Source organism: Hippocampus bargibanti, linkage group LG06 (assembly GCF_051943395.1).
Source record: "Hippocampus bargibanti isolate YZ-2025 linkage group LG06, ASM5194339v1, whole genome shotgun sequence".
Lineage (NCBI taxonomy): Eukaryota > Metazoa > Chordata > Actinopteri > Syngnathiformes > Syngnathidae > Hippocampus > Hippocampus bargibanti.
Genome location: NC_142739.1, coordinates 20,478,297 through 20,489,800, shown reverse-complemented (window position 1 = coordinate 20,489,800; position 11,504 = coordinate 20,478,297). Strand labels below are relative to the sequence as shown.

Sequence of the window (11,504 nt, the reverse complement as noted above, 5' to 3'; positions counted from 1 at the left end):
AATTTTGACCTGCATTATTTCTTATGGGAATGTTGTTTTGGGGAAATTGTTTTAGTGACCAACTCATTCAACTCTTATCCTGAAAAAATGCCACCAAATGAAATCCTGAGCTGCGGTTGACATATGCAGATGCAAGGTTTGAGGTTTTTCTTCTCCTTTTTTTCCTGGATCCTAACGCTCCTCAGTTTTCAATTGTGACATCATGGGAGTTTCCCATCGTGCACTGACAATAAAAGAACAGGCTCTCCGACAGCCACTTCACTCACACCAGCAGCAACAGGAAGTGGTGCTGAAACCAAAATCGACTCAAAGAAGCATGGTGGCATACACGCCGACGCCGGCTGATGCCGAGGCGGCAGTGGGCTTAAAGGAGGAAGAGAAGACAGTGGTGGTAGTAGAGAAGCGTTTGTATACAGCCTGGATGTGGAAGCTGTCTGCAGGCCTCCTAGTGGCTGCATTGTGCTTAGGCCTGGTGCTGCTATTCGCGTGGTACTGGCACGGACGAGAAGAGAGCACGGTACGAAGTCATTTCTCAAATGCAAAAGGAAGAATAGACTAAAAAAAAAGCTCTTCTAATGCCTATTGCTCCCGTCTAGGCCCCTTCGGCAGGGCCGACGCAGGCGCTGATGGCCGACGACAACTCAGACCCTCACAACACACTGAAGAGGATCAGCAGCAAAGCCAAGGCAGCCATTCATCTTGAAGGTGAGACGTTGAGATAGTCGTTTGGTGACAATTTTGCAAACTTGTGATTTTTTTTTTGAAAACTTGGAAATCCTAGAGATCTGAATATATTGAATATATATATATATATATATATATATATATATATATATATATATATATATATATATATATATATATATATATATATATATATATATATATAGACTGAATATATACATCTGTATATATATTGATGAGTTCATCTCATGTGGCTCTAAATAGTACATCAATGATTGATTATTTGGCTTGTATACAGAAGGACATTGATTTTGTGGTACAATTGAGCACCCAGACTAAAATAAAATAAAATCATAGGAAAAATAAAAAATAAAAGTGACAATTAAAATAAACTACTAAATAAAAAATAAACAATAAAAAACCTGGTCTGCATATTCCCACCTCCGTAATATCAATCGTCTCCGTCCCTCTTTCAACCCTCACTCCGCTGCTATCCTTATCCACAGTCTCGTCACTTCCCGCATCGATTATTGTAACTCTCTTCTCTTCGGTGTCAATCAGAAATTTCTCCATAAACTCCAACTAGTCCAAAATTCTTCAGCCCGGATCATCACTAAAACCCCCTCCTTTCACCCCATCACCGCTTTCCTCCAGCAGCTCCACTGGCTCCATGTTAAACATTGGATCAAATTCAAAATACTTTTGTTTACATTCAAAGCCATCCATAACCTTGCTCCTCCTTATCTGTCTGACGGGCTTCAAATCTCCGTTCCCTTTCGGTCCCTCAGATCCTCATCCTCCCTTCACCTCTATGTGCCCTCTGCCCGTCTCACCACAATGGGATGCAGAGCTTTCAGCCGCTCTGCTCCCAAACGCTGGAATTCGCTTCCACCCAACATCCGTAATATTGACTCCCTCCCTATTTTCAAATCCCACCTCAAAACCCATCTGTTTAGAATTGCATTCATGGTCTAGTTCAATGAGTTATTTTATTATTTGTCATTTGACTTATGGTTTTATTGTTGTGTGCTTTGTTTTTATTGTAAAGTGTCCTTGAGTGTTCTGAAAGGCGCTTGAAATTAAATGTATTATTATTATTATTATTATTATTATTATTACAAATAAAATATAATAGAAAAAAATAGAAACATAGAAAATAAAAATAGAAAATAAGAAATAAATAATTTAAAATCAAAATGGACAATGACAAAGTAAAACAAATATATAAATGAACAGTAATAAAATAAAATAGAATACAATAAAATAAAATAACATAAAATAAAATACGGTTCCCCTATGCATATAATATATAACACACAGTTCCAGTAGAACCTTTCTTTTGTCAGAGTTGAATTAAAAAAAAGCCTTTAAGCTCCACTCGTAATTGAATGCCATTTTAAAGAGGAATTCAGAGATTCAGAGAACGGGGGAGGGTTATTCGCAATCAACATGACAAAAATAATTCAAGAGATATAACCGAAAACAAGTGCTATTCTTAACACTTTCATGCACAAATTATGATCACATATATCAGGATTTATTTATTAGTCTTTAAATATGAAAAAATAAGAAAGGCAACACACATTAGCGTCCATTGTAGAAGTTAATGCAAAACTGTAACATTTACATTAATTAATCTAAAAGACAACATTTGAATCGCTGTCCACTCTAATGACTGCTGTCCTTAAAAAAAGGGTTGATTTACTCATTGTATATACATTTTCAGTTTTTACAAAAATAATGAATTGTGAGGTGTAATAGAAAAGTGCTCTTCTCAATGAAAGCAAATTTTAATTTTCAATTAAAAAATTCTTTTTTTTTAACTATCGTGAATGTACGTGTCATATTGAAAAACAAAGTTATCATATTTTCCAGTCTATAAGGCACAGCGGAGTATAAGGCGCACCCCCAATGAATGGTGTATTTTCAAACTTTTTCCATATATAATGCACACCGGACTATAAGGTGCACCATCAATAAATGAAAACTATAGGATGTCAATATCTAAAGGTTTTCCAAATATAAGGCACACAACATTATCAGGCACTAAAGTAGAGGCTCGGGGGGTTACACACTACGACTTCTTCAGGGAGAAATGGAGTAGTGGCTGCTGACAGTAGTTGCAAGACCTGTTGTGGCTCTACATTCCTTCACAAATAAGGCACACCGGCGTATGAAGCGCAGGGGCATCTTTGGAAGAAAATCCAGGCTTTTGGGTAAAATACGGTAGTTAACTCATTCACTGCCACATCGTGCAAAAATGTGTCCACTCCAGTGTTTTTGTGATTGTCACTCAAATTCCAGGAGCCACAGAATATTGAGTTTTAGTACTACATAAACATTCAATACAGCGTTAGAAACCTTAGACACTCTTCTTTCATAAGGAAAACCCTATCTTCGAACAGTAATCCGAATTTGAAATACAATCCCTGTTTTAAAACCAGAATTCAATTTTTTAACTCATTCACTGCCAGACGGTGTGCAAAAATGTGTCCACTCCAGTGGGTCCAATTGAAGGACGCACAGAATATTGAGTTTTAGGACTACATAAACTTTCAATACCATGTTAGAAACCTGAGACCGTCGTTTTTCATCAGAAAAAAAGAGTAACCTCCTAAACTATATGTGTCTGGAGTTATATGAGCTTGACATGAGGGCAGCTGTACAAAATCCAATTCAATACATACATATTGGTTTACATAGCACTTTACCAACAGCTGAAGCAAGAACAAAACGCTAACATGGAAAAAAGGGGAATGCTGCCCTCTTATACAAAAGAAAAAACATTACCAGAAGCCAAGGCCAGCGCTTTATCGGCACCCAAGCATGAAAAAAAAATAATACAAATTTGGGATTTTCAATTGATGAATAAATTCGTGAATGGCAGTGAATGAGTTAAAAAAAGTTTATCTGTCTGGTATTTTCAGGTATTCATGAGGAAGGAGACAGCGTAAAGGAGGAGCTGCAATGGCGCAACGGCCAAGGTCAGGCGTTCGCGCAGGGCGGCCTGACCCTGGTGAACAACCAGATCGTGATCCCGCAGACCGGCCTTTACTTCGTCTACAGCCAGGCATCCTTCCGCGTGTCCTGCAGCGAAAACAGCGGCGAGGAGGGCCTGGATCCCAGTACGGTTTCCACGGGGAAGCGCATGGCGCCCCTCAGCCACCGCGTGTGGCGCTACTCCGACTCGGTGGGCCGCAAGGCTTCGCTGATGAGCGCGGTGCGCTCGGCGTGCCAGCACAGCAGTTCGGCCGAGGACGAGCAACGCGCAAAGCAGGGCTGGTACAACGCCTTATACTTGGGGGCCGTCTTCCAGCTCAACAAGGATGACCGTCTATGGACCGAGACCAACCAACTGTCCGAGTTGGAAACGGACGGCGGAAAGACCTTTTTCGGTGTCTTCGCCCTTTGATGGCGCTGCGAGATTAGCTCTGTTTGAAATCTCTACCTAGTCACGTTATCTCGCGAATGTGCTGTATTTTCGTCAATAATGCCCTCGCCGTATCTCATGATGCATCTCGGAAAGGTGCCAGCAACCGATGATCACAGTGAAACATCCCCCGTGGTGCATTGTGACCATACAGAAAGATGATTTTCCAATTGGATCAACTTCATAGTGAATTGTCCCTAAATTCCTAAATAGCAATTAAGTAGCATTTCGATGAATCCTTTCTGCCCGAGAATTAACTACATAATTAACTATATACGATTCCTTCAGTAGTGTTAGGCAGTGGATCATGTCTTCCCTTAGATCAACTTCATAGTCCACAATATGAAAGCCAAATATTCTAGCTACATAGCTAGCTACATGGCCCGCTCTATAATCACCCGTTGGTAATCATTAGGAACCATTCCTTTCATTATTTCTGCCCTCGAGTCAACGACATGGTCCACGGTGAAAATGTTTCTTCATCTGTACTTCTTTGAAGGTGTCGGACATTTCGCTCCTCATCCGAAGAGCTTTGTCAGCAAACTAAAGTTGTGCTGGTAATTCTGGCCTTCTATATATATCCTTAATGGACAGAGGTGGAGGTGCCAGACCTCTGCTCTGATAGGTCCCTGCTCGAAAGTTGCCACCTCAGTCCATTAGGGATATATATAGGGCCAGGGTTACCAGCACAACTTTAGTTTGTTGACGAAGCTCTTCGGATGAGGAGCGAAACATCCGACACCTTCAACGAAGATGACGGCTGAAGAAACAGACGCACGTGGTCCACTACATAAAAATCGCAAAATGGCGATTAGGCAGTATTCGATTAATCAATTTATTAATCATCTCAGGCCTGATGTCGAGTGATAGTCATTAGGGAGTGATTGATTCATTGTTCAGGCCCTTGAGTCAAGTCGACAACATAGCCTGCTACATAGAAATCGCTATATTGAATCACTACGATCACAATCGTTCAGTCATTCACTTTGTAAGGATTTTTCAAGGAACTAGCGGGGCCCACCATTTAAAAATTCCCAATCGTAATTAGGGGAACAAGGAATGAGTGAACGATTCCAAACATCACCTCTGCCTTTATTCATCGTACAACGGTGATTGAAAACTGCTTCAATCTCAATGGAGATGACCTCGAGCACTTACTCTTATATAAACTGTAACAGTTTTTTTGTTTGTTTTTTACTTCATTTCCGCTATTTATTTCTATTTATTGTCTATTTAAACCGCCTGGGAGAATGGTGTTATTTATGCAAAGTCACATTTGCAATGTGAACCTTGTGTGTCTTGTCTGGTACAAAATAAAAGAAAAAAATGAACTTAATCACTCCCTTGCGGGGAAGTTGATAAACTGCTTCTTGCCCCCACACAAACACACAAGCTACAAATCTCTGCACGGGAAACAAACAGTCCCTTTGTCTGGCCAAAATTGGGAATTTCCTCTGTCTTTAAGAGTGCAGTGTCAGGTGGAGGCCCAAAGAAGCGTCAGACCACAATGGGGTTTCCCATTCCGGATTCACCAAACCACACACGTACCACCTCCGTAGTCAGCTTTGTGTCATAGACTGGTGGTTATTCAGACAAACAAGTGACCTTGAAAAACAAAAACAAAAAACAAAAACCTGAAGGGTTTACCAAAATAAAAAATATATAAAAAAATGAAGCGAAGGTTTTATTTTCTAAAAAGTACATTTTAATACATGATAACATTATGTGTAAATCCCGCAATAACACAAAAGTCAATATAAGAAAAGAAAACAAAATAAAACGCGGAAAATAAACATGAAGTGTCATATTTTCCGGTGTATAAGGCGCACCAGAGTATAAGTTACACCCTCAATGACTGGTGTATTTTCATTTTTTTCTCATATGAGGCGCACCGGACTGCAAGTTTTTTTTACTTCAAGATGGCGCAGCGAGAGTGGCTACGTTTCCAGCAGCTCCTGTATTTTGTTTTTCTACTTCTTTCTTTCCTTTCCTCTTCCTTTCATAACTTTGCTGCTGTGTTACTTCCGGGTAGAATGAATGCTGGCGCGAATGGCTGCCGCTGCTAACCCGCACAAAAAATAAAATAAAAATCTTATCCTGTGACTGTAAAGTGTCCTTAAGAGTTTTGAAAGGCGCTTAGAATTCAAATGTATTATTATTATTATAAGGCGCACCACCAATGAATGGTGTATTTTTGAACTTTTTCCATAAATAAGGCGCACCGGAGTACAAGGCGCACTACCAACAAATGGAGTATTTTCAAAATTTTCCATATATAAGATGCACCGGTGTATAAGGCGCAACCCCAATGAATGGCATATTTTCAAACTTTTTCCATATAAAATAATAATAATAATAATAATAATAATAATAATAATAATAATAATAATAATAATCTGCGGCCCGGTAGTCGAGTGGTTAACACACCGACTTCACAGAGCAGAGGTCGGCGGTTTGCGTCCTGCTCTAGCCTTCCTGTGTGGAGTTTGCATGTTCTCCGTAAGTGGTACGGAAAATGGATGGATGGATGGATGGATGGATGGATAATAATAATACATTTAATTTTCAAGCGCCTTACAAAACTTTCAAGGTTACTTTACAGTCACTGGATAAGTTTTTCTGTGGGTGAGCAGCGGCAGCCACACGCGCCAGCGTTCACTCAACCCGGAAGTAACTCAAATAGAATAGTAAGACAAAGAGATAGAAAGCTAGCAAGCAAGCCGATAGCTAATAGCTAGCCAGTCAGCGAGATAGCGATTGTGCGGTATTGTAGGATATTATATTATTAAGGCATTACGGTCAACGTCACCTCATTTTCAAGATTCCCAGCATCACCATCATTTTCTTTCGGCATAATAAAATTGTATTGGTTATGGGGGTTACAGTTCTTGAAATGGAGTACGTTGGATTGGATTAGCCTTTATTAGTCCCGCAGTGAAGAAATTGACATTTCACAGCAGCAAATTGATGAAAGTAATAAGAAAAGAAAGGAAGAAGTAGAAAAACTAAATACAGGAGCTGCTGTGGAGGCTGCTACTCTCGCGGTGCCATCTTGAAGTCAAAACAACAAAATTACAGTGACACAACACAAAAGACACAGAGAGTCATTCATCTTGAAGGACTTTCTGCACAATATTGACTCCCTTCCTACTTTCAAATGCCACCTCAAAACTCACCTGTTTAAAATTGCATCCACAGTCTAGTTCAGGGGTGGGCAAACTTTTTGACTCGCGGGCCGCATTGGGTTCTAAAATTTGACAGAGGGGCCGGGCCAGGAGCATTTGGAGGGAGTGTTTGGGCCGGAAATACTCCGAACAAGTTATGTCCATAATTTATAAAATCACTTCAAATGACTTCGACTGAGCGTATTTTACAAAGATTCCACAGCATATAGCTATAGTTTACGTTTTAAGACTTGCGCTGAATATATGAAGTCTTGTTTTCGAGTTGATGACGATCCCCATGTGACGTCACGTTTGGACCGCCCCTGACCGAGAAAGCGACATACAATGCATTTTGGGTACTTTGTTTGGTCTGAAAACTTCGTGTTAATCCGTGTTGATCCGTGTTGATGGCGAAATTAGAAGGAAAACACATAAATAACGCCATGGTGAATCGTTGTGTGTTGCACCAAGACAACTATTTGATATTCGCTGACACAAATTCCCAGCTGACAAATCAGCCCATTTCCAACGGAGCTTGGGCGCAATCTTCTGCTTTTTCTGGGTGCTACATTGCTGTCATTGACGGCTCGAATTGATATGGGAGGACTCCTAGAATCAATTGCAAACATTTATGCTTTCCTCTTCAGAAGAACAAGAACAAGAAAACATCTTCTCCGAATCTGAAGCCATTGTTTTGATTCTCGAGCAAGGCAAGACGTCTTGGCGTGACGTCACGAACAGAGGGGCGGGACCTTCTGAAACTGACCATTTCCGGATTCATTTTGAAGTCATTTTTATTGGTGTTTTTCATTTAACTAAAAATATCAGCCTGCCTGATTTGGGTATTTTAGATGCTATAAAACGTTTTTCTGATGTCAGTGGGAAACAAAAACAAAAAATGGTGCCGGTTGTCCTTTAAATGTAGTATGTACAAACCTCATAGCACAGTAAAAACACTACAACCCAATTTATTAACTGTCTTTCAAATGTGAAAAATATCCCTGATCAGTTAATAAATTTGTCTCAAGGAATATGCAAGATATGGCATTTACAGACTATTTCGCAGATACTTGGAGGAGGAAATGGAAATAGATTAAAATAACATATTGTCCGATTAAAACTTCGTTTTCTTTCCTGGTTCGCGCATTGTCTGGAGTTCACTTGATAAAAATATCAGCAAGTACAATAGATGGTGGACAAACATCTACTTTATTCTAATGAGGCAGAGAAAGCACTTCTCGTCTGAGTGGGACGAAGACATGAGCACAAGAGCACAAAGAATAAAGAGAGCAAGAGAGCAAAAGAGAGAACGAGCTCCCGCTCCTACAAGTTTTAAACGTACAGAGTGGCGATCTGTTGTCCAATCAGTTGCGAACAAGTCGACCTTTCCCGTCCAATCGGTTACGAGCAACTCAGTGTTGGGCGGGTCTTAGATTGAAGTTGGAGCCGCTGCTTTTTTCCTTCCACGGCTATTGTACTAATAAGACTGATAGTTTTATTTAACTAAATTAGACTGAAATTAAACGTGCACAATTCATAATATATACTAAGCTAAACATGAAAAAACATATGTTTACTAATATAAACATGAAATAACATAATATGTTTACTAATGTGCATAAACACTCTATCATTCCCTCCTGTTGTACATTTAAACATCAGTTCATACATTTCCAAAAGATTTCATGCATGCACGTCATACTAATTGCACAGGGAACCATTCTAATCTCATCTATCCAACGTCTAATATTATTTAACTTACCATGGAGAAGGCGAAAAACCTCTATCACAATTTTGCTGCTGTGATATATAACCTCTCCATTTTTGAGGGTTTTTAATGAGGAAAACTCCTTCTCGGCTCTCCGTTTTCTTTTTTTGCTTTTGTTCTTTGGAGCAACCACTCTCTGGCCATGGTGTACTATCCCTAGCTACAACACTGGGTCCCCTTCACGCATTTGTTGATACAAAACCTTTGCGTAATTTACCTGGGAATTAGTTATCATATTCATGAGCATTGTTCTTAAACATGGAATAATACAACCAATGACTAAGAAAATAAGTACAATCACAATTGCGAATGGGATAAACAGTCTGAGCAAAGTCTTATACCAAGAGCCCCCAAAGAGCCCGGAATATGCAAGATATGGCATTTACAGACTATTTCGCAGATACTTGGAGAAGGAAATGGAAATAGATTAAAATAACATATGCACTGTGATTTATCAAGATTGCGTCTGTTTTTAAGTTTCCATCGAAGGGGCAAAGAAATCAACATTTATTGAAAAATGGAATCACTTTCAACATTCAAAACATATTATTACACAACGAAATATTCAAGCTCAATAATACCTACTTGTGTTAAATTCCGCCAAATCATAGATGGTTTGTCCTGACCGCGCGCTCAACAAACTCCTCACTGACGCCCTCGCCTTCACGCGCTAACAATACACGTGTACCGTCGCAGAGCACACAAACATAGACTACCTGCAGTTGAAATTTGCATACTCGGCTCGGCAGCCAATCAGAAGCCTGCTTCTTTCTTCCGGACTTTCGCAAGCGTTACAAAGTCGTGCAATTGCATGTCATTTTCCAAAATAGATGCACAGAACCTCAAACTAGAAGAAAGATTCAAAAGAAGCTAACAACATATGTGACGCTACAAAACGTAAATTTACATTAAACCGTGACTGTAAAGTGTACGTGAGACTTATGAAAGGGGCTTAGTGGCTCGTAGGAATCAATGCAAACGTTACATTGTGCATCACAATGACAAGCAACTACTGTGGCGAAATTTACAGCCATGCGCATTTGACGTAAATTAAGCAAGCTAGCATTTGTAGTTAGTGCATTCTTGATTTAAAAAAAAAAACTTTATACTTTGTGACAATGTTTCTTATTGGGATTGGTCTCATTTTGCTTCAAGTTGGGAAAAATGGGGCAGGCAACTTTTCAGTTATCTGCCCTGTTGTTCGCTAGCTTTTTGTCATGAGTTTTAGACACTGTTTGTACTATAATTTGGGCAAATTCGGCGGGCCGGATTGAAAAGCCTAACGGGCCGTATGTGGCCCGCGGGCCGTAGTTTGCCCATGCCTGGTCTAGTTCAATCAGCTATTTTATTATTCGTCGTTTTAATTTATGGTTTTATTGTCCCGCGTATTTATTTTTTATTGTAAAGCGTCCTCGAGTGTTCAGAAAGGCGGTCGGAAATGTATGAATGTTATTAATTCACAATCGCCTTTCCGAACACACTTCACGACCAAAAGAACGATACGTGGAACCGCGAAACCCGTAAATTAACGGTCAATAATAAAATAGACGATTCGACTCAACGGAGGCTCATCTGATCTCACTTCATCGCATAGAATAGGAGGAAGACGTGTTATTCTCACTACATCAAAGGCGCACCGGAGTATAAAGTGCACCTTCAATGAATGAAAAAAAGTTTTCCAAATACAGTAAAGTCTCGTTATATCGATATCGGATATATCGATAGTCCCGGTTATATCGATACTATTTCTATGCACGCACGGAGAAAATTACATGCAAACAGGGTCGGATATATCGATAGTCCCGGTTATATCGATATTTTTTCGGACTCCCTTGAATATCGATATAACGAGACTTTACTGTATAAGATATAAATATATAAAAGTTTTCCAAATATAAGGCACACCACATTATAAGGTGCCACAGTGTAGGCTGGGGTTACGCACTACTTCTGTTCTGTTGTGGATCGCTATGACTTCACATATAAGGCGCACCGGCGTTTAAGGCGGAGGGTCATCTTTTGAAGTAAATCAAAGCTTTTGGGGGCGCCTTATACACCGGAAAATATGGTAGTCATTGGCGGTGCAGTGCGAAGTTTGCTTGATTGTTTTTTTTGCCCTATATCCCCAAAACATGGATTTTGGGATATATAAGGCGCACTGGCGTATAAGGCGCACTCCAAATGAATGCTGTATTTTCAAAATGTTCCATACATAAGGAGAACCGGAGTATAAAGTGCACCTTCAATGAATGAAAAAAAGTTTTCCAAATACAGTGAGACCTCAACTTACAAACACCTTATCTTACAAACTTTTCGTCTTACAAACGTCAAATTTATGAAAATTAAACCTTATAATAAGCACTATTTTCATAATACACACCCACCACGGCTGGCGGAGTGATCTTCATTGGAAGCACACGACCGAACAGCACCAGAGGTTAAGTTACCAACAGTCCTT

At 39.8% G+C, this 11,504-nt stretch overlaps 1 protein-coding gene across 1 annotated transcript; it reads left to right on the top strand.

The window, feature by feature from the left end:
* The first annotated feature begins 254 nt into the window (after positions 1 to 254).
* Positions 255 to 5,450, top strand: tnfb (tumor necrosis factor b (TNF superfamily, member 2)). The gene is made up of 3 exons (XM_088998940.1): positions 255 to 517; positions 597 to 705; positions 3,612 to 5,450. Exons 1-3 carry the CDS (start codon positions 317 to 319, stop codon positions 4,094 to 4,096), a joined length of 795 nt encoding a protein of 264 aa, XP_088855066.1. The 5' UTR covers positions 255 to 316; the 3' UTR covers positions 4,097 to 5,450.
* Positions 5,451 to 11,504: the final 6,054 nt, after the last annotated feature.

Bases quoted from the DNA above. Each gene is read 5' to 3' on its own strand.
- tnfb (XM_088998940.1), top strand. From the start codon at position 317: ATGGTGGCATACACGCCGACGCCGGCTGATGCCGAGGCGGCAGTGGGC. The intron at 518-596 runs GTACGAAGTCAT...GCTCCCGTCTAG, and splicing joins ACGGACGAGAAGAGAGCACG to GCCCCTTCGGCAGGGCCGAC. The intron at 706-3,611 runs GTGAGACGTTGA...TGGTATTTTCAG, and splicing joins GGCAGCCATTCATCTTGAAG to GTATTCATGAGGAAGGAGAC.